Source organism: Helicoverpa armigera, chromosome 1 (assembly GCF_030705265.1).
Source record: "Helicoverpa armigera isolate CAAS_96S chromosome 1, ASM3070526v1, whole genome shotgun sequence".
Lineage (NCBI taxonomy): Eukaryota > Metazoa > Arthropoda > Insecta > Lepidoptera > Noctuidae > Helicoverpa > Helicoverpa armigera.
Window position 1 is genome coordinate 5,186,593 of NC_087120.1, and position 24,583 is coordinate 5,211,175.

Genomic DNA, 24,583 nt, shown 5'->3' on the forward strand with positions numbered 1-24,583 from the left:
CGCCCCGCGCCCCTGTCCCGGCATGCTGCGTGGAGGCTTACCTGCGCAAACGCCGCCACTCAGTGATATAGCCTCAGAGAACCGCTACTACGTTAGCATTGATTGTGAATGTATAGATGCGACAGATGTTTAAATGTTGATGTTGATTGCTCGTTATTTCTCGTGGTTTCATAAAGGCTTTTTAAGATCGATTTAGCAGTTTTTGGCTTATTATCACAAATAATAAAATTGTTCTTTATAATATTAGTACGGCCATACATTAAAGAACAATTTGGTAAGATTAGATTCCGACGTGAATTGGGTGGGAAACGATACAATAATTGGTCACCATGTTTATGCCGCATATTAATAAAAAAAACTGCTGATCTAACTACACCGTTGAAACACGTAAGTTTTGATTAAAAAAAAAGATTTTTAAATAAGATTATTTTTAATTTCAATAAGATTTATTAAATTAAATTAGCTTTATGAGTATTTTTAATTGATCAAAACAAATTGTACAAACATTAATCTGCGGTTATTGTTTTCAACCAAGCCATATTAAAAGGAAAACCAACGTAATTTATATTTGCCCACATTATAAAATAAATTAAACAAAAGAAGAAACCCAGCGGCAATATCAATAAAGTCATAACTGAATAAAGTATCGCATCTGCGTTCGGCGCATAGTGTTTGCGTGTCCACAGCAACATGCTGAGGCTACAGTGCTGCGGCACTCGTCACTTCACATAAGGCTGCGCTTCTGAGCGGCGCGGACGTGGGTACAGCGTCTCGGAGCCCTGACAGTGACTGCTAGCATGTTCGGATCAGTGTATTTGTGCATGTGACTGTGACTTAGTGCTGTGACCATGTGGAACCTCACATTCCTCACACTCATCGCCCTCCTGGGATGCCGCGCCGAATTCCAAGAAAGAGGTAAGTTTTTAACTTAGAAAAAGTTACACGTTTTTCCAAACTTGTACAAAAGTTACACCGAACCAAATGCTGATGTAGAACCAGTAGCAATCTTAAATGGTACACCACAAGCTAATCTTACGGCTTACGGTAACTTAATGAGAGTTAGTTCAATTCGAACACTGTTATGTTTCCGTAATACTTTTCCTCTTACTAGAAGTGAAAACAATTCCACACAGACATCTTTTGTGATTGTTTGACAAGTTCTTAAAGTAAACTTTAACGCCAAACTGTACGAGTTATGCGAAGTTAGTTGAAACTGTTGTGTTGGTCGCGTTTTAACTTTGCTGGCCTGTTGATACGACTTGTTAGCGTCTGATGCAAAGATAACACTGTTTAAAGTTTCATGTTATTAAACGCGCATGTTTTACTCATTTTTGAATGTGTAAAATGTTATCTGCAAAGGTTTAATCCAACTTTTCTGCAAATCAGAGTTGACGTTCTATAAGTATCTGCAATTCGAAGTAGGGAGGGTAAAGCGAGTATGAAAATAAGAATGTGGTACTGACATTCGATATTTTATCACACTTATCAATCTGGGGGCTTGTCCAAGGTTTTCATGTCATTAACACGTTCGCTCTATATTGCACTTCGGTTTTCGTTGACGTTGTTGCAACAGTCTTAATTTTGGGTCGCACAACGGTCGCAGAACTCATTGGGAGCAGTTTCGTCATTCATCAAAACTGCTTTATGACCTCTTCCTCAAGTCCTCAAAAAACGCCGAAACCGGTTTCGACATGTTCCGAAAAAGTCGAAAGAATTTTATTTACCAAGCAAAGAAGACTATTTGAAAATGGAGACCATAGGGACCAACGCATAAAGAAATATTGAAGACGCACGAGTATGCCTTTGTTTGCAAGACAGGCGATAAAAACAGTACTCCGCTATCGTTACCTCATTCAATATAACAGCCATATTCACATAATTGTTTTTAAATAAAATAGCTCTTTTAAATGAGGACTGATTGATTGGAATAATGTTTAAAGTGGGCTTGACTTGTAGTCGAGCACATTTTTGTATCAATATACTCACCAACATTATATTTTTGCGACTATCGCAATTTTCCTTAAAAAACGCTGCAGGGAACCCAAATGGATGCCTAGTGTGGATATTACCATGATAGCAGCCTAGAAGTTGTATAGAAGGGAGACTGAATTTTTGTAAACCATCCAATACAGGAGAAAATCAAAGTATGAGGCAGCTAAAAAAAGAAGATTATAGTTGATCACCCAAATCTAAATAAGATTTGGTGAAGCGCTTTCAATAGCGGAAAGGCATAAAGACTGCACGTTGTTGGGGTGTATTGTGACGTCACCCTTCTAATTCAGCTCCGGGACAAGTGTGCCACCTGTTGAATCTCAGGCTTGCTAGCTTGTTTTGAACTTCTTTATACGATATAAATGGATTTTGCAGATCCAAAACATGGGTCGAATATAAAAGTAGGGTTAGACAATAATAATTCCTTCTTGCTTACATTAACAATTTTGCAGTAGGCACCAGTTGATAACGAATGTGTTTAGTATCACAGCAACATTCCAGAATGCTGATACCCATACTGATTATGGTGAAGAGACATCGCTATGGGAAATACCCGGATTTGACAGAGAGTAACTAACAGACATATAAGTAGAATAAAGGGCTCTATTGATAGAGCTTACATTAAATGTGTTATTCAGTTCATAGAGGAGGCTCATATTTAAAAATAATATTTTGAAATTCTTATACAAACAGTAAAACTAAATTATTTATAAGACAGAGCAGTAAAGCTATGCTTATTCAGTAGATATCATAAAAATACTGAAACCTAATATTTACAAACTAATGGCTCAAAGTTTTGCAATGAAGATTAAATGGCATTTGCTCTTTACGAACTATTGATATTGAGCTGCCCCGTTATGTGGCTTCCGTACAACTTGCAGACAAACTTCCAGACTCTCAACCTAACTACTGTTTGGTCTAGGAAACGAGTAACTGAAGGGAAATGATCAACCAAATTGAAATGAAGCACTTCGTTATATAAAGAGGGAAATTATTTGAAATGGCAATTAGTTATAGAGAAGATGATGAGTTAAAATGTTAAATTAATATATATCTTCATGCTGGACATGTGATGCGGCGGAATGAAAGTCATCCTGTAAGGAAGGTTTTGGGCATGAACGTGGATGGATATATTGGAAGAGGGAGGACGACCGATGACGAAGAAGCGTTGGATCGATTGTGTGAAATTAGATATGGTAAGAAAGAATGTAACTTGTGAGATGACGGCAGATAGAAGAGGATGGATCGGATAGCGGCAGGAGGGTGGTAATTAATAAATCTCTTATTCAGGAATGCCGGGTTTGATGAGTTGATAGACGGTACCCAAATGACGTTAGTACGCATATATCTATATTATGTACTTTATGATTATGAATACAGCTAATTGCGCATTTAATATATGCATTGTATGAATTACACGGTGCCGAGTCTATTATGATATCAATTACGTGGCTATGGTCTGTGCAGCAAGGCTGTCTTGAACTCTAAGGTTCAAAGTACTGTAGCCACTGCAATATTTTCGAATAAAATAAACACTATTCTTTATTCTATGTCTGAATCGTCACATTAATTTTCTCTTTATTCTTCAAAGCTAGAGGTGTCGCAGTTTCAATAAAACTATTTTATCGAGTCTGGTTTTGAAGCCTTATAATTGTTATTTTTTTAAATACTGATGATGCAAAAGTACCTGTAATGGTAAAATGCAATTTCCTGACTATCCTTGAGAGCCGCGAGGAAAAATACAATCTAGCGTACTCTGACAGAGACAAGTAAATTGGAATAAGTTGTTAATATTGGAATATTGCCTGGCTTCTTGGAACTCTTTTTCTTTACCGCGCTATGTATGCTATAGGAATACTATGACGACGGGGAACACTATGCTCCATTTGAGGAGTACTTGAGGTGAACAATCTTGATATAACTTTTTATTTAAAAATCAATAGAAATGCAATAAGACAGTGACTTAATAAATTGAATCGTTGTTTTAAGCAATAGTTTAATGTTTAATATGTATGTACTTATTCGTGTGAAAGGTCCAATCATTTGTTTACCTTTAATTTAGTGCCTTCTCAAATGTATTATATTATATTCGTGTACTTTTGTAATCCTATACTTGTGTAAGTACTGATAAAGCGTTATTTGAGCTTCAAGAAATTTGCAACCACAGCTAAGTAATGACCTTATAGTAACAGGCAACAGTCGGTTTGCAAACTGTTCGTTCAACTAAATGCAACTTGCGGGATGCATGCGACAGTTACGTTTTAGTAACTGAAAATGGGAAAAGCGTAAATGATTTGGATATTTAGTTAACTCTTGTGTATCGCTATAGAGTATTATAATAGTTTTCTCTAATCAGTTCACGAAAACTCTCAAGACTTGACATTTAATTTTGCAAAAGAAGTTTCTATCTTATGATTGCAGCTTCAGATAAACAACAATATTACTCATAGAGGATACAACCAAAATCGTCCAAAACTATGATCGTTAAATTATTTACCCGTACCAAACAAATGATGATTGGCAGTCATTAAAAGAAGGGATTCATTCAATTATTTGACTGTCAAGAGTAATAATTGATATTCGTTGGTCCAACACTTGACAGGCTATACTAAACTCGAAATACTCGAATGTCACTAAGTTATACAATACATTATTTTTGTCGCAGAAATGATGAATATTGAAGCCAAGCCCAATATATGTATGTAGTTGGGAAAAGGCTAGGCATACGATGATGATAATTCTCGCAGAAATGAACTTAAGTCTGCCAAAGCTAGGTTGATATTTGATTTTATAATAAGGTACCGTTTCAGTATTCGATCGATAGACACAAGACCTATGGTTTAACTTAGCTACGGGTTGTAAGTTGCTCGAAATATGCAAACAAACAAACTGGTAATTCTGATGATTTTCTTAAGAAGTGCGAGAAGATAAATATACTTATCATCATCATCGTCATCTTACTAATTCACTTTTGAACTTAAGAAGATAAATAAGTACCTATACCTCTCTTCATCATCATCCGAAAGTAGGCCCCCCCCTAGTGAGCTCCTACCATCCCCGAGGTGCCCAATACCGAGATAAGTACTCTCTACTCGTGCGAAAACCAGCTTGCTTCAAGGAAGAATCTTTAAAGGGCATGTGCAACGAAGTGAACATTCAACGTAGTGCAGAATGTCTTACATCTTGAAGTGTTTCCTCGTGCATAAAAATCGCATCGATTGCTCAAACGATAGGCGACCAATTAGGACTACGCTACACTAACAGTCTTCGTTATAAAGGAGTTTTTTTTTTTTCTTATAAATAACTTAATGTCAACTGCTGCATTATTTTCGGAATAAACAGCGTTCAAGAAGATTAACATTAAACTAGGCCCAATATGTTTAAATTTACTCACAACTGTCAACTTCTTTTGATTCTTATTATGCCACTAGCGGCTTCACACACATCCCTTACCCGGATAAAGTATAGCTTATGTTAGATACTCTGAGGGTAGCTTGTCGATAGTAAAGGATTTTTTCAAATCGGACTTGAAGCTCTTGAGATTAGCGCGCACAAGCAAACCAACCCTTCAGCTCTATACCTAATATCAATAAGTAAAGATTATAATTAAAACTATAAAATGTTCCAATCATGTTTCAATAACTTCCTCAGTATCCAAGGCACCAAGGATAATCTGTTGTAAGACAGTTGCATCAAAACTTCCTTGATAATAACCATAAACAATTATAAAGGAAAAAATCACCTTCCAATCTTTTGCAATTTTTATAGCTGTTGCCATTGACTCTGTTACAAATATTGCTCTTGGAACAATTAATTTGCAATCATCTCTATTGTCGTAACCATTTGCAAAATAGGTTTTTTCTCCGGTTATAAATCGCCAATCGACGTCATTACGTCTATACATTCAATAGTAATAAAGATTAAGTTTTATTTAATGTGCAGTGAAGACGTTAACAATTCACTTAAAGAAAATTTTATTGCTTATGACAGAAGCTCAAAAGATAAACCAGTCATCATTCATTTCTTAGAAAAACAATCCACTAAGCCTAGGATAAGATAATACGACAGTACAAATACGAAATTAGTTCGAAATATCAGAAACAATATGCATTTTCATGCAAGTTGCATTTGATTTGTGTGCGAAACGTATCATTAGGGCTCCTCCCTCTATAGCTTTTAGCTTAAATACAGTAATGAATGGGCTACTGACACCCGTTCTTTACGCATTGGTGAACGGAACACCAATAATATAGGAGAACAAAGCGACATTACCAACAATTGTCTGGTATTAACTTCTAATGTTTAAATTAAACAACTGTGCCATTTTAAAAATTAAGACTACTTTGAATAAGACTTTATTCAGGTTTCTAAGAACACGTACCTTTGCTGATTTTGGTTTTATAGACAAGAGTAGCAGAGACACTGTTAGGTACTCACTGATTTTGCAAATTCCACAAAAAGCCAGAATACTACTCACTTATGCATGGTCCGATACCCCTTTCCTGTAAATGTTTTGGTCTTTTGAATTCTTTCAATTTTAAATGAGCAAAAATCCGATCGATGACTTAGCAAGTAGGTTGCAACTGCATGCTTGTGTATGTGCGTCTTATAATATCATCTTATCCAGTCTAATGTAAAATGTTGTCTCCTGTCTCTCAAGATGTGTATTGTTCTTGCAACAAATAATGCGTATCAGCTTTCCTTTCTTTCAAGTTTACACTTTTATCAAGCTAATGTACTTACAAGAAGCCTTTACGGTATAAGGTTACAAGGCATTGTATTTTTTTCATCTTTTCCATCCCTCTGTGTTCATGTCATTTCGTTGTTGACGTAAAGAACAATGGAAAATGGAAAACATTTTTAACACGTTCACTGCGGCAGTGATTTTTCTATTCTATTTTATTCGCTATTCGTACCAAACTCGGAATTTTGCACCTGGTAATAAAACTATCACTGTACCGAAGGGCTTATTAGAGCAAGTGACATTATGTCTTACATGCCAGTATTAAATATCTTATATTGATGTCGGTACATTTTGTACTACTCGTATATTATAATAACACTTATTATTTTTTTACTACAGTAAATAAATAAAACTAAAGTCATGTTCTCTTCTTAGTGAAAGACAGGTCTTTGGATCTGGTGGCGCATTCAAAGTGTTAAAATGATGTCGGTTTTATCCTGTACTTATTTACGTTTCGTATCTTATTTGTTCAAAGAGCCTTTTCACTTGCAATACTAATTGAATATTCAGATATTGAATTCATTGTTATTCTTGTGACGTCAATTGTTCATGACGTAAAAATCGGTTCGATACTTACATTTCTGCGAGTGAGGTGGAGGTATGTCTATTTTTAATAAGTTTAGATAGAGATATAGGCCTCGGTACTCGATAGGCATTCATTTTATGTACGTCGCACTGGTGCTCAGAGGCATCCTGTTAGACTGGTAGCCGACACCAAAATAGTTGGGAAAAAGCTAGGCAAATGATCCTCATCGTTACTAGCTAAGGTAAGGTTTGTTTTGAGTTAGAGGAAATATTTTTCTGTATGCCAAATATTTAGTAAATACAAAGCCTTTTCGTGGAAAAGTTACACAGTCTTAAAAGCAAGGATTGAATATTTAATTTTCAAACCTTACTTTTTTAATACAACCGCAACGTTAGTATGCACTTTCCGAATATGTTTCGGTTTTCGGAAAACGTGAAAAGTGTGAAAAAGGGCGTGAAGGTAAAGTTCATATGGATTGAATTAAATAATTATTAGGTACTAATCCCTAAGCAATCTTGAACAAAGATGTCTTCATTAAAAACGGCTGCCTGGCCTGTAAAATAGTGCAAATGACAATTAATCGATAACCTTATTCCGATAATTGATTGTACAAGGCTAGAATAAAATAGAATTGTTGTAGCCTATTCGAAGAGCTACTAGATTGAACCGGGAAAAAACTATAGCGGCTTTACATAGAAGGCTAAGATTATATAGCCCTCGATGGTAATGTATATGCTGAGTTAAAGTGACCATCTCCTAGAAAATATAGCAAAAATCTAAAGCCAGTACCATAATAAGAGGGTAAAAGCTAGGCAAGGCGAACTAATCGAACGTTCAACGGAAGAGAAATCTTGAAAAACGTGTGTTTACCAAACAAGTCTTGTCTTTCTAGAAACACTGCAATAGCTATGTTTAATTAAGTAAACCTGTTTAGAGTATAGTACGAGTATAATATGAGTTATGTTTCCTATGTAGTAGTGAAGGGTTTGCCAATGTCTTATTGCATCTCCTTTAATTAGGTAATTTTTGCTTACTTCTAAGATTCTGACAAAATATGCCAGATCAACAATTTTATAGGTATACCAATTTATTAAGTAAGTCAACTTCGCAAAACGCTCAGCTCAACAGACTATGTGTATTTCAGAAACTGAAGATAGCATCAATACTTGTTTAAGATAATCTTACAATGTATCTAACTTCAAAAATAACCCAGTTGACATCTGCGACAATTTTTATCTTTGCAGTTCCAAAAATAGAAGCCGAATAAAGAGCAACATCCTTTATTCCGTTAAGCTACCTGCTAGCTTCCATTTAAAATTAAAAACGGTGTCTCTAAAGTAAGACTGACCATTCTGCAGTAAAATTTATGAACATCCGAGATACACACTTGATCTGACGTGCACAAAAAATCATACCTTAGGTCTTCCGGTATTTCAATGGAAAGGAAGTGTGCGGTAGTAAGTACACATGTTATGTGATAAAAAAGTACACCTTATGCATCCTGGGGCCGCCGTGCACAAGTGTCCCATTTTGGGTTCGATTTTCAAATTCGATATTCGAGGGTTGAAAGGGTTATGCCTATTTTTTAATTTCCTCTTCCGGATGCTCTTGGCTGAATAATGAAGAGGCTAGATAAAGGATAGTGTCGTGGGTAAATGGTTCGGGAGTAGGCAGTTGTTTTGATTCGTATTACATATGGAAGGGGATGATACCTGAGCTTTCGATCTTTTCAAATATAATCAAATATCGGGATTTAAATGCGGTACTAGAGGTACTACGTATAAAGGTAGGATACGATGTTTGCATTCGGCTACATCTTAATCTTATCACCTTTATCAAAACTGTCAGATTTCTTGCAATTTCTTCTTTGCGTAACGCAAGCAAAATGGAATAGATTGTTGTTTTAAAGTTGTATGTTAAACCGCGGTTCTTTATTTTATCAGACATATATGAGCGATAAACTTTAGGATTAAAATGGCATCTGGAAGCTGAATACTTTTTGTGAATCGATTTTTAAACGGCTGCAGAGCTATTTTGATTCATTTAATTGAAAATGCACCTTTTGTTTTTCTGCATTCAAAAAATACTTAGGTACTTATGTTGAAGATTAGTGTTTTTGCACTAGACTTCGTATCAGCACTTTACAACAACGATTTTTTAGAACCATCCTATCTGCATGGTATAACTTACCAAAATTGAACCTTATTGTTCACACATAAGCTCTATATTAGTGGGAATGGTGATGGTGTTGCTCCTTTGTTTAGTGATACAGTATCTGTGCTGATGACTTCACAGTAGACTTCTTATTATTCGTCAGCCTTATCACTGTTCCTTTTAGCAGTTTAACTATGGGAATAACATCCTACTAGATATACTCCTACGTATTGCAAAAACAAAAAACGCTTCAATCTGTGTTACACGTGTCACAAATTATTATTTGGTTCAATATTTTCGTACATGTGCTGAAATGAAAACAAGTGTTGGTATTGTATTTATTCTCGAAATATTTCAATAATAATCGTTGCAATATGGAATTTTTTAATCGGTACGTGGGCAGTTGTATTCAGTTAGTAAAAAAGATGTTTATTCACATTTTTGTGTTATAATTAAAATGCTTTTACTCCCACTCTGTTGCGATTGTCATGTGGAAAATGAAATTATCTTTTCTGAAAATTTATCATTATTAAAAGAGTATCTCTATCGTCCTTAAGCCTTTCAAGTGTATCGAGTAGTTCATATCGATACTTGTGTTGGATTTTTTCAATTTCTTTGTCTCGATTCCCGAGCTATGACGATACTCATTGTTGATTGTTTTACCTTATCGAGGCTTACAACTGTCGATGTCGACGTAAGTGCGATATGATTTATTTCTTGTGAACTATTTTTTCCCTCAATAGTTCCTAAAACAATGCGTAAAAGACGTAGTTTACTCTTACCATTAGTACTAATATGACTAGGCTTTAATCAGTCCCAATATCTCGATCGATTAATATAATGAAAGTGCAGTTGAGCATAGGCATAAGTAGGTATATATAGGTACTCTCACTTCCCTCAATTAGTAGGTAGGTACCAAGGGGCTGTGAACTCAAAGTGTCGGGGAGAGATCAGGCTTAGGTACGACAGCTTAGCACCAGCTACTTACATATTATAAGTGATTGAATATACATAACTTATAATGTAGACACGTATGTAGACATGTAAGGTAGACGACATACGGCCTCTTCTCATTCAGAGAACGCGAACTGATACGCTTAATCATGGCGGAATTGTGATTTCAGGGTTATAAATCACTAAACAAATCTTCATAAGGAACTCAATGAAACTCGTTCCATACAACTCAAGGTACTTATCTATCACCAAGTCAATATGTATTATTAACTTGGTACCTCCAACAATGCCGGTCCAGTGAGTGTTAAAAATTGTTGACAAAATATACGCAATTCTCCATTGTTCTCGACGGACACTGGTGCCAAATCACAGATTTGTGGCCGAAGTTAATGTGGCTGCTCTTTACACTCACTCACTCACTTTGACTCATTTTCAGTAAATAATAATTTACTTTAATTTTTGTAAGGTATCCTGACTAGAAATGTGAATTTTAGTCTGAAATTCGTAATGTAATATTTCAAAAGTCAATACTATTTGTAAAGTAAATCTAAATCTTACAGAATATTTTTTGGTGTGTCGATTTCGATTACACACACGTGTATAACTGAGAATAATATGGTCCTAACACCGCAGAGCTTAATAACATTTTGGTCATTGCATCCGTTTAAAATCCAATTACTCAAAATTTTGAATAATTATGATGGAAATTCGAAGTTCAAACTTCACGAGCCGATGCATGGCATGTTTGAAAAATAATATTGTGTCAATGCGCTTAATCCGATGCGATTGTTTTGAATGCCCCAGTGCGTTACAAATACAACACGCCAGTAATGGATAAAAACAACAATAATAATATTTAAAATTAGCGAAATTTTTACTTCGAACATACAGCAACAAGTTTATTTTATGTTTTTGAAAGAAAGAACTCAAAAACTCATGAAATTCCTGGTTGTATGTATTATGTATACTCTTTAATACAAATCTTATTTCAATCAACGTTAAAAGACGACAGTAACTTAAAACAGACTTGAGCAATCCAACCTTAAAAATAATCCTTGGATTTGTGATCTCAATAAAGTGTTTTATGCCACAAAATACTCATTGTAAAATATACTATTATTATTCGTAGTCTAAAGTGTAGATACATATCTATGAACAGCGGCCTTGTAGCAGGCTGGTTAGTGAACAATGTACGTATTAAATATTATCTATTAAGTCGCACTTCGCTGTTGACTTACTTGAATTAAAATGCATGTAATACTTACAAGAAAAAACTGGTAAAATAGGTTGTTATTTAAAGCTACGTTACGTACTCTAAAACCCAATAACTTTTAGTTATACTCTAATTATTTGTGTAGTTTTGGTCTTTAGCTAGGTTAGGTATATCTAATAAGGTAGGTAGTGTAAGTTACATGTACTCTATCGTCAGTGAACAAAATAAAACAGTGTTGATGATATATGACCAAAAGACCAAAATTGCACAAATAATTAAAGTATTACCTAAAGTTACTGGCTCTTCAGTGACTTTTTTTAGTTAACCTGTCTAATAAACCGTTTTTTTTTTTTGCTTGGGATTTCAGAGTTAAACCAACCTTATCCATATTGCAACCTTTTTCGTCAACATTTGCAATATCTTACAGGAGTGTGCATGACATCATGAATGGAATTTATCGAACCGTGCCGACTTATCTGTCGGTAAACGAAATACAAACGCTCTGTATTGAAATACCCATGTTTTAATTGGAATTTTGACGTGTACATACAAATAAATGATAGCTGTATTCGCTGCCTGTCATGGTTATTTTTATCTTTAGTTTTCCTGAAAATAAATTGTGGAATAAGATTTTTTTTTAAGGACCGTGTTTTCAACTTTTATCTGAAGAATATGTTTGACGTTTTGACAGCTTTTATATAGAAAAAATGTCAAACCGCCATATTTATTTCACACATAAAACTTAACTGATGATTGAAAAATAGGCCCTAAATGTATGTAGAGCTTTTTGCTGAGAATCTTTATGGCCAGTTTCACCGTCTACTGATAAAGACTGATAGCCTATCAGGAAATGTGTCAGAAAAACTGTAACTTTTGGTTTCATATGTATTGAATAGCAAATAGCAATATTAGGAAGAAATGTAGATAGCATTAACCATCAGTTGGTTAAGTGAAACTTTACCTGTCGTTTACCATAAAAGCCGGCTTTAATATCATAAATATAATTACCGACTTATGTTTTATTTACGGCTATATCATAAGTACACTTAAAGCCCTGTTACTGGTACTCCTTGTGCAAAATAAATACGGATTCGCTTCAGGCACAAACACTACACAGCCAATATTATCAATAAGTGCGCTTTATGTACTAATCAATTAAGTATTATATACACCGGATGTCCATAAATATAAATCCTTCTTTATTATCCGAGAAATGCATAATGTTATTGCGATATGATGCACAAACAATATTATCATTATTGGTTGTATTGAGAAATAAGTACACTATCTAGGTACTATAATGGGGATATTGTTTATCAGTAGGTACCTACTCTTTATATGCACAATAGCTAATTGAATAAGACCGAACAGAACATAATACTCCTTTAAAAGAGTGTCCACGGTGTTCCTTGCCGCCTCTTCTCCATGAGACCGACTTTTGGAACCGTGCAATTTGTGTGGCGTTTTATAGGGGCCTGCAAAGGCTTATTTGAAATAATATTTGACTTTGACTTTGAGACCTAATTACGCTATCTATCCTTTTGAAATTATAAATCGTAGAATTTTTGATGATATTTGTATTTAGTACAGTCTACAGAAGTCTATAATATTTATATTGACTACTACCGATAGCATGGCGCATCGAATGACGTTCAAAACCTAGAATAATTGAATGACTAATTCTCAATTATAACATCATTTATAGAAATGACTACTCCATGAAATGCACTCGGGAACATAATCATAAATTCTACTATGCAAAATAAATCATGTTGTGTTTTGTCCTCCTCAAAATAGTTTTCGAACTATGTTGGGGTCGACTTCTTTTTACAAAATTGACTGCGTATATGACCTCCTCAACCCAGCTACCCGAGCACCTTAGGTAAGACTGGTTGTGAAACCTGACTACCCGTAACAAATGCCAAAGACCTGCAGTTTATCGTGCCTTCTGAAACATGGAAGTACTTTTGACAAGATGGTCTCCATCCACGAACCGACCGCACCAAGCGCTTAAATCAAGCTTAACCTTATATTCGCGGCTTTGACTTAGCCATGGATATCGTGGCTTCTGAATGTCTTCCGCAAAAATAAGTGAATAACGTTAAAAACAAACAAACATCACATGTTTCTAACATCACATCCAAGGTATCAGCCGTTGGTTTAAACGACTCTTGCGCAGTTTTCCCATAGTCGATAACATCTACAGCTGTTATTAATTGTGGCACACAATGAGATGCTGCAAGGGCAAAAACAGAACTTAAATGAGTACTATGCAAATGGTAATCATACCGCTTATTAATCAAAAGAACTTTTTGATAAAAATAATAAAAATTCTTAAAATATTAACTATTTATGGCAAATACCTAGTATGTAGGACCTACACTTGCATACACATAATGATATTGTGTATGTATTGAAACAGTTATTACTTTTCTACTGTTCTACCTACTTACATACTTACTTTTTATCTATGTATGACTGGACTTTTTTTATGAAAACTCTTTTAGCGTACTGTCGTATTTAGTTGTGGGGAACCCTAGAACATAGGTGGCCTAATAAACTTAGCATTCCTTTGAGAATATGCAAATGAACATTAATTTATTCATAAATTAATTTAATTGAAGAACAGAATTTCCTCTGAAAATTACCTCAACCTGAAACCATAACAAAATTGACAATACCAGATACTATCTAGGTACTATGTCTAACATTATTGTATCTGTAGCGTGTTCATTGCCATTTCAATTAAATTATTAGTATTGCGAGTATAGTATAGTTTACTCAGCCGTGTAGCACTTGTGAATAGCGTGTGTTTTTGATCCTTTGAGTCCAACTCCTAGCTATTCAATAACCTACTATCTACCGACTTTCCCAACTAGACATAGGAACTTGTCATCTCTTGTGCGAGGTTCATAACAAAATTCTATCTCTAGTCAGCAAATCTACATATATGAAGGTACATTATTGAATACAGACCTAATCTCCGGAATACTAACAGAGATAATTTCAAATTAAATGCGGGTTAACTATCGTATCTGTTACTCAGACATAATGTCGTCAAAGATAGAGTGCGATTGCCTATAATTAACGAGGTAGGAATCCCATCTTAAGTTAAAGACTTGCATGATGTGGCTCACTTAGATTTAAACATTATTTCCTTATTGATTAAGAAGCTTTTACCTTTCGTTCGTATATCAACTTTTTACCATCACCTATGTGTATTCCTCGAGTAGGTAATAGGTTACAGTATAACCAATGTATAAGAAAACGTTAAACATTGACCGAAGGTTATTTAACTCTTTGCTTCCTCAGTATTATGGTATTAAGTTTACATTAAAGAACTATTAGCCTAAACGATGACAGACTGACTAGTAAATTACTTAAACACGTATATTTGCCATCGGCGCAATCAAAAACACTGCTAGTTTAAATTTTTTCTATTGTATTTCGCGCTAACAGTGTATTATTTGTTTATTATGTGAAAATTGAGATTTCTCAGAACTTGTTAGTGTCAGATGAAGAAATAGTAATAACCAACATGGTTGACCTTTGTTGGAATTTATGGAAACTTCGTCTTTTACGGTTTTTAAGATAGTAGTAGAAGACCAAATGTTTCCGAATCTTCGAGAAAACTTAGCTTATCAAATACCGACTACGATGTTTAACTGGTACCAGAGACAGACTGATTTTACATTAATACACACTAGACGTGTTTCTCTCATTAACTAAGCCAAATGATTACAATGACACAGTTTTCATGATGTAGGATAATCTAATTAGTGTTACACACACCGCATGGGAAATGGAACGTTCCAGGATCCCATTTCAAAAGGACCAAGGAGACTTTTAATTTTTTTAATCTAATAGCAAGTTACTTTTTGTGTTGTAGAGGTTGTATTATAAATATCTGACCTTTTTTTTTTGCTGGCTGGCAACAATCATTTGAAATAAGAATGCATAGGCACGAAAGATATAGCTTGTAGATTATTTTAAGTCGCCATTTTCAATATTATTATTATAGCAATAGCAACTTCAATGCAAGTTTAAAAATAAAAGATGTTCGTTATTCTTAGAACTAATCAAAGTAAAAAGAGTATAGTGTACCTATTTAATTTTGTAGAATATAACATTACAGCTAGAGATTTATTTTTAAAATCCTAGGGTCACATTACCTACTTGATCTTTCATTTGGAAATCTCAAATTCAAGTGCACTTGACTGTGACATTTGTGAGCATTTTTCTAGTCACAAAACACATACAGCCACTTCATTTGAATCCTGTCACGGCACGACCTTCTAATATTTATGTAAACAAAATTCGTTCCTGTGCATGAGTGCATAGAGCACGCCCACCGCATACCACGTCTATATGATGGGATCACAGGGCTCCCATTTTTAAAACAATGTCAAGCCTCAAGTTTTGTGTTTATTACGTCACAGTACAATGATCCACACATTGAAACTTTTGTTACATTATTGCCGTAGAGAACAATGCCCACTAAACCTTTAGTAATATGCTGGACAAATGTTTTGAACCAACTGACAGTGTTAGCGAAGCAATGTGACGATAATATAACCACGATACGACAAACGCTCGCCTTCAACTACCAACAAAGTAACGTTAAAAAAGTTAATAGATTTTTTGTTGTAAAAATTGTTCTTGTAGCAAGTCGTTCAAAATGCCTTCTTTAAATGCCATCAACTTCTGAAATAAACAATTTTCGGACCTATAATTAGATGACTAATCACACACTGAGCACAGACCAATTACAACAAAATAAAACAATAAAGACCCCGTGATATCATTACACCCATAGATCTCAATAATTAGTTGAGTCACCCAGCGTGCGCGCACCTAAGGAATTGGGATCTGGGAGCCGAAGACCGCCGAACCCGGCCGAAGATTTCCGAAGGCGGGGAGAAGGGGGAGTTCGGCAGCCCGTGACGACTGGCCAGCTGAGCATGACGTCTCCTACCCGCGAGCCTCGATACCACATGATGCCATCCTGTGATCCCGTATTATATCAATCGTTATGCCAACTGACTGTGTTCGCAGCTCCGCCCGTTTCACTCTTATGATTTCATAAGCTGGAAACATATGGAATTGTAATAATTATTGCTGTTTCTGTGTTTTATCAAGCAAGTCGACTCCTGCAGTTAGGAAAGACAGCGAATTATTAAATGCTATGCAATTTCAGTTAGGTACATATGACAACCTTCAATTTGCAATGCTGAATTGTCATGGTAATATCATTTTTAAATCTATATAAAGTAATTTTTCGATCCATAGAACCTAAGAAGTCTGTACATGATTGGATAGATGAGATAGTTACAAGCTATGGTTTTATAAGAACGCGATCTGACAAGACAAACTTATAAATGAGAGTAAACTCTTGAATATAACTCCTGAACTCCATTTAAAAGCCACTATTGTCGAGATAACCGAAGCTAATCGGCAGAAGAACTGAGCTAGATGAATCCGCGTCGATAAATGTGGGAGGACCCTAATTGGTACAAATTGAAAAAAACGTTCGTTCAACATTCGCGTGTTGTTACAATGCGGCTAATGATTTTAAAGAACAAAAAGTGACGCCTCTCTGCCATGACCAACTTTGACACAATGATGACAACTGTAGATAATGAATTGAAATAATGACTTCTAGATGCAAGGGTAATTACACAAGAAATTCTTTGATAGATCACAAAGAGTCGGCTGTTATGCTTCAGTCATGTTTATTAAGTACGCAGCCAATTAAAGGTCGTCCATCGTGGAATGAATGGAAAATGTTGTATCAGTTACCAGGCAAGTAATTTTGATTTGATTTTATTGAGATTAATAATCTGTCTACTAAATATTTAGACCAGTTTGAGAGTGCTGCACAAGAAGGTTAAAATACTACAATAGTAGGTCATGTGAAAGGTAGAGCAGGTGCACTATTTGATACAAGCCAATTAAAATATCGAAATATAATTTTATTCAAGATTAAATTACGACGTTGACGTGCAACTGTATCGAATTCTTGAGATACTCAAGGGCTTTATCTTAATTAAGTTTATCAAAGAATTTCATCGTCCGAGAGAAAATGTCAGCATTATTTCCTGTATCGCATTTTTACCTATCTACTCCGGAAGATGACGGTGGAAGAACTGCATTGTTTCTATAAAAGTTAAAGAAAGAAAAACCTGATAATATTCCCGAGTCAGAAAAAAACAGTTATAATTCCTCCGATTACCAAAACATCTCTCGAAGACTCGAGCCACTTTATTTAATTATTCTGTTCTGTTATCTCTCATAAACGAAATAAAATTCCGATACAAGTTTACTTTTATAAGTTTCTCACGGAGCTTGATTTTTGAAGAAATTATGCAGTTTGGAGAAATCTTCCAATTGTAAACAAATTGTTGTTTGGAGTTATGGGTTTATATTTCCATAATATAATTCATTGAAACCCTTTAGTGAGTAATTATTTTGGAAAAATTTTCAATTTCTTATCTATTTTAATCCTTTTTTTTATCATTTCAGTCACCTAGACTAAACTGAACTTCATGTCCATCTAAAATGCCTTCAAGAAACAAAAAAGCATCTAGTATGCAAAAAACACCACATTATTCAGTCCCTAAGCAAAGAAAATATATCCTTTGGTCCTATTAAGGAAAGTCAACGCCTTCTAGCACATTTCAACATGTTATGAGTGGAGTCAGATAGCGTAAAGTCGGTACACCCCAACGATACTCACATGTTCGCAGGGACCATTCCAGTGAGCCGTGCCGAATGCAGCCCCGGATCTAGGGGGGGGCAAGCCGGGGCCTGTGCCCCGGGCGGCAAATTCAGGGGGCGGCAAAATCAGGCGGCTGCCAAAGTCACAGACCAATGGATAACTCATCATTTATTTAATTTTGACCACGGAATACCTAAATAAAAATAGCACAAGTACAGCAATTTCATGGCCATATCAACTTGACCGATACCCTGAGCGCGGAATGAGACAAGCTGCACGAACATTTATTATTCACGAGGCGAAGTTTTAGCAAACTAAAATTGATTAAAATTATTTGCGATCATCTATGAGCCAGGAATATCGCATATTTATTTTTATTTTAAATCCTACATTACAGATTACTGTAATAGTTACAGCGCCATCTTAATCATCTATGGTGCAAGGTGTGCGAATAACCCGGGCGCCGCGCCGCGGGACGCCCCACCACCAGGAATTTCGATGAAATTACACCCGTTTGATAAGGAAGTTCCACATTGTATCACGATACTGACAAGCAAAGTTCCTAAAAAAAGTCGCCTTCGCTTTGTTAGATTGATCATTTTGATTATTTTTTACTTTTAACATCCTCCAACTAAGTGAAAAAATTCTCGCTCGCTACGCTCGCGGTTAAATGTCAATGTTTGTACTGTTTTTCTGATTGTTTATTATTTTTATTGACTCGGTCGTCGGTCATTGATTCGGTCTCTAATCACGTTTTCTTTAATTCATAATTCCCAGTTTAATTTGTGAGTCTTCATACAAATCATTTAAAAAAGTTCGCTTTACAGTGTAATTGATCAGATACTTTGTGTCGTAGGCTCAAAAAATTTTGGCGCTCGCTTCGCTCGCGAAATTTTATACATCATCATATTAACTTTTTGTGTCCCAAAATTGAAAAATTTGCGCGCTCGCTTCGCTCGCGCTACTTTTTACAATTACCTTCCTCTGTCTCGCCTTTCATAACTTAAACCTGGCCAACAGTTTGTGCCTACAATGAATAAAATGTTCACTTCATTCGAACGTTCTTATTTGTATTCCTTGTAACTACTGTAAGTACTTCAATACATAGTTGGCGCTTGGGTGATGATTGCACCCAGGCGCTACATGAGCTAGAGACGGCCCTGCCTGCCTACATATTGATAGCTAATATTATATGGATGATAAAGGTGAAAATAACCATAAGTAGGTAGGCGGGGCGGCATTTTTCAGATTTTGCCCCGCCTAATAAAAATTGAAGATCCGGGGCTGGCCGAATGTAACTGTCGCCGTGTACGCACTCCATGACCACCAAACTTGTCAGGATAACACCCGACTAAAAGGACCACATTATAAGCCACCTATGTACAATTTTAGGTCCTTCGAGTCTTATTATGTGACAACTCAGTTGAAGAGTCAGCGTGACACTTATTACCTTAGTGTTTACATCAGAATGACAAATCACTATGTAGCTAGCAAATAGAAAAATGGTACAGCACACCGGTTACGAGTTGTTATAAGTGACAATTTAATTTGACGAGAAAAATGGCATAATAGATAAGTGAGGTCTCATTCAGTGTAGTGCGTTAGCTAATTAGAGATTTTCTCAGCTGAGTTATTTGTGTTTTCCGGCCATTAAGCGTAATGGTCAATTATATTGCCAGGGTCAGTTTTGTTGCATTACATTAAGGAAACTCAAGAAAACCAGCATATTTTCTAAACAAACCCATGTACTAGTAAATTATTGTTAGTTAACTTACTATAAACCACTTTACCGCTTCAGTGGACACAATGCGAAGTTTTATATTCAACAGTTCGGTTCCGCTACACAGGACCGTCTTAGTTGTTCTAAATTTATGTTCACCCTACTCGCGTGTTCCTTGAACTAAATGGTACTTAGATTGCGACTAATGCAAATGAGACATTGCTAACGACAATTATTTGAAAATTATGGTTTAAGTCGACAATTGACAAGACAATTGTATTGTACTGCAGATTGACACAATGTTTACCCTTCACTTTAACTGTATTGTTCGTAACTTGAAACTCTTTCAACAATTTGCGTGCATTTACAGTCATAAGAAGTCCTTTTCAGTTTGCATGAAGTTACAAACCAAAAATTACTTACACCAAATTCAAAGCGTTCAAAGAATCTTCTGATATCAAAATAATTTATAACATCAACACAATAGGATTGTTTGTCGACCTTTCAAGCCTACATAACATAAACTAAACGATGAAATAATATACACGGTACATGTGCGACACATGATGAGAAAACAATGTGCTGTACATGTAAACAATGTTTTTAATAAAAACGTTACGTCATTGTTTAAAAGTTTTGACTTCAGATTTAATACATTCTGATTACTCTGCCTTTGTTAATGGCTGTATCACTTTCATTAGATCTGTCTAACAGGACCGTTTTGAGGCAAAGGACCATAGTTTACATTACCCAGAACATTGAAATGATATCATCAATTTATTCGGAAAATCTTAAATGATTGGAGCAATAAATATGAACAGAAGTTCCCAAACAATTGCCTAACAAATTGTACCACCACATGAGTCAGGAGCCAACAAAATATATAATGTACGTTATGTAGTAGAATTTTTTGATATAGCGGCCGGTTCCACAGTAATCAGCTAGCCGATTCGCACGCGGCCCCATTGCACGGTCACGCTTGCCTGATTCCCTACGAGATGGCCTCACAGCTCTTTTTTTTACTAATCGGGTAACTTGACGTACTTTTACTATGAGACGATTGATTATTTTATTTATTTATTACTAGACTAGTCAATTTTTTTTTTGCGTTTTCTTGATTGAACTAGGTTCTGATTGCTTGGTGAAAAATTCGGGTCCAAAATATTTGCTAAGCGTTCCATTACTCTATTGCTCAATATTTTTCCATAATTTGTAATTCCTTTGGTAGTTATAAGTACAAAAATTTATGTACTGTTACCTAGAGGTAATTAAAATGGGCTCGAAGGTATGTTCAAAGCCATCTTTTTTGTTTTGGCGGCAATCAATCATCTTTCTAACTACACACGTTGGTTTAGATACAGCCTGGCTGAGCCTGGTGACAGATAGTTAAGTCTTAGTAATAGAGTCCCGTTTTACCCTTTGGGTACGGGACCCTAAAGCACGGTAGATACTTCGGTACAATGTAAACGGACACAATAATTGCATATTTTAGCTAATTCTGGGTCTTTTTCTGCGACATCGGTGCAGACTGCAAATTAAAATGATAGGAGTATAATTTATCACTCATCATTCCCATTCACTCTAATTATCTGAAGAATTTAAAAGGCAGTGATTTACCGAGTACCTACTTACATGACATTGTATCCGATGCGTTTTTCCAATAACAGCCAAGATGTAAACTTTTGTTAAAAAACAGATGAATGACAAAAAAATAATAAAAGTAAATCAAATAGGTATTATGTCAAAAACTTTTTGGTTACTGAAAAGACAGATTAATCACATTTTTCTCAACATCTCTATCACATAGGGTCGATGTAAACTGTGGTGAGCGTCCACTCAATTATTCTCTTTGATATAAGCTACTTTTGCAAACAAACAAAATTGCGGTAACCAGTAAAATTACACAGTTCTACCAAGTTATTATATTTAACATAATTAAGAACCTACAGAGTACTCTCTGTAGCGTTACATCCGTGCTTCTGTATCAATATAATATCATGAATCCATGTTCTGACCGCAGTAAACGCAATTCAGTTATTCCAATCAATCAATGTGGCAAATATCATTACACGTGTTTTCAATTTAACATTTGTCGAAATTAAGTAAATGTTTCAAATCATAATTTAATTATTGGCAATTATTGTCCATGCCTACATTTATTGAATTCGGAAATATTTGGAAAGTGGTTTGCTCTTAATTAGACTAGATTTTACAAAGCGAAATAAATCAAAGCTTACTTTGTATAGCTGTCATCATAATCTGCATTTTTGTCGTCCCATTGAAGGGCTTCGGTCTCTGCTTGAACAGAGGACTGAACGTTGGAGCTTGCACAAAGCGAATCGGCGATTTCAGACATAAGTATTTGTACCGAATACAATTATTTGTTCTGAATTCTTTATCGATACAAAGTATTGAACATTTTACAATTCAGTTCATAGATTGTGACACAAAAATTACTTCACAGATACGTTTTAATTGCCATCGTGAGGACCCAAAGACCATGTGAACGCTTTGCATTTACGAAACATGTCCGTTAGTCTAGTCTATGAATTAATTGGGATTGCGGACTAGTTGCGTAATACTAGCGATTACTATTCGATCTCTACACCTCGATTCCGTTTAGGTATCGAATGAATGGTTATTCGAATATTTATGTAGCTGGCTGAATGGATAGTTTCAAATTAAAAGTTCGAATGACATAGAAGCTCTCGCGCAGCAACATTTTCGTCAATTGTTTATATTCGAAATTCGAATCTTTAGGTTCTTTTTTATATAATTTACCAAAGAAAAAGTAAAGAGGTTTGTGTACGTCACAGCTGAGATACACAGTGCAACATGCTGGCGGAAAAGATTGCAAACATCTTCTAAAAAACTTAATGTGTCATAAAATCTGCTAATATTTGCTGCTAATACTATCTGATAATAAAAAATATTTAATTATAATTTTGTATGTACTAGTTTTTATTTTTTATCATTGTGTCTTAATTTTTCACATTATAAAAATCTGGCTAACCTCGATCGTATAACTTACCAAATCAGCACATGTTCTCATAGCTTGTAACTATGGCAAGATCCTTATGTCCATAGCAAAATAAATAAGTACAAGGCCTCATGTTACTGTCAGGAATAAACATTTATGTAATAGTAACTGGAATTTAACCGCAGAACAAATACTCACAACGTTTGTACTATTGTCAATATATAAATATGTATAGTAAAGTAGGTATCTGCAATGTTTTCCTTATGGTTTTTAGCACTTTAGATATCTGCTCAATATAGCTATTATATTTTTAATTTTGGCCTATATGTTTAACTTTTAGAGTGCAGCTTTGCTGGTACTCTTAAATGTAGGTATTTACAACTGACTTAAAAAATAAGTTTTTCAGCTTGACTTGTATGTATGTAGGTAAGTATGTTTGTGCGCGATAATTTCAAGTTTTCACGATAGTATTTGTCAAACATACGAGAAGGTTTTAGATACCTAAGTATATTGTTGTAGTCGGTTTTATTTTTTGAAAAAAGTTTTTACTAATGAATAATAAACCTGCCAGCGCAAGATGGGAGTAAAAAGTTAAAAACATACTGTTATTGACGCTGCACAAAAGGACATCACACTATGAACGATAAAAGAAAACAAAAGAAATATATTTGAAAGATAATCCTCAGATTAGTCAGCTGCTTACAGACAAAGACTGCTAGTGTATTTATTTTAATTTTTTAGTTCTAAGCTTGTTTGAATTGTCTGCAAGGCGAATGATGATAAGGATTGCTAACAAGGCGTAAATGTGTTACGATAAAATAAGTATTTGTCAATTCTACTTAAGCAGTAACTGCTAAGTAGGTAATTTGTGGCTTAACTAGTCACCGGACATTTTTATTTCAGCAACGTTGATTAATTGAAAAACGAACATAAATAAAAATGATTAACATAACGATAATGATAGTAACATGAGAACTCCGAAATTAAAATTTATTTGGAAAAGTTGTTAATGAGTGCATCACGAATGTATCAATACATTATATTCATTAATGTTAATTATTTTCGAATAAATCTGAATATTTGTGAATAAGTCATGAATTTAGTATGCGTTTTTAATTAAAGCTACGCGCGTATTAATTAGTGGTACTTTTTCGGTATTTTGTTGCTCAATGAGTACTTATTACGCTGCTATGCATATTTAATGTGTAGAAAGAAATACATAGCTAGTATACTAAGCATAGTAAACTTAAATATTTATTTTTTTAGACAAATAAGGAGCAAAATGCATTTAAGTTCTTCTTCACATTTTCACTGCGAATGTCTTGCATCAGCTATTCAAGTAATCCATACAATGTTTGTATATAAAACTCATCTTTCATAACATAGACAAAGAAAAAAAATATCTTCTAACTGTCTTTGTTACCATCTTAAAAGTACGGAACAAAACATCTGTGGATAGTGACCCAAAATCGTCCAATGTCAAACCTCATTGGTGATGACGTGTCAGACATCTCTTAAATTACAATTAAGACCAACAAAATGACTCAATTCGGAACAGCTGATAAAGCACCTGCTTGTATAT

General features: G+C 34.9%; 1 protein-coding gene across 1 annotated transcript in view; it reads left to right on the forward strand.

Moving 5' to 3' along the window:
• The first annotated feature begins 692 nt into the window (after nt 1-692).
• Nucleotides 693-24,583, forward strand: part of LOC110375773 (epidermal growth factor receptor) — a 108,469-nt gene continuing 84,578 nt past the window's right edge. Inside the window, exon 1 of the mRNA XM_021334021.3 lies at nt 693-915. Coding sequence (XP_021189696.3) covers nt 849-915 — 67 coding nt within the window. The 5' untranslated portion in view covers nt 693-848. The remainder of the gene's footprint in view (nt 916-24,583) is intronic.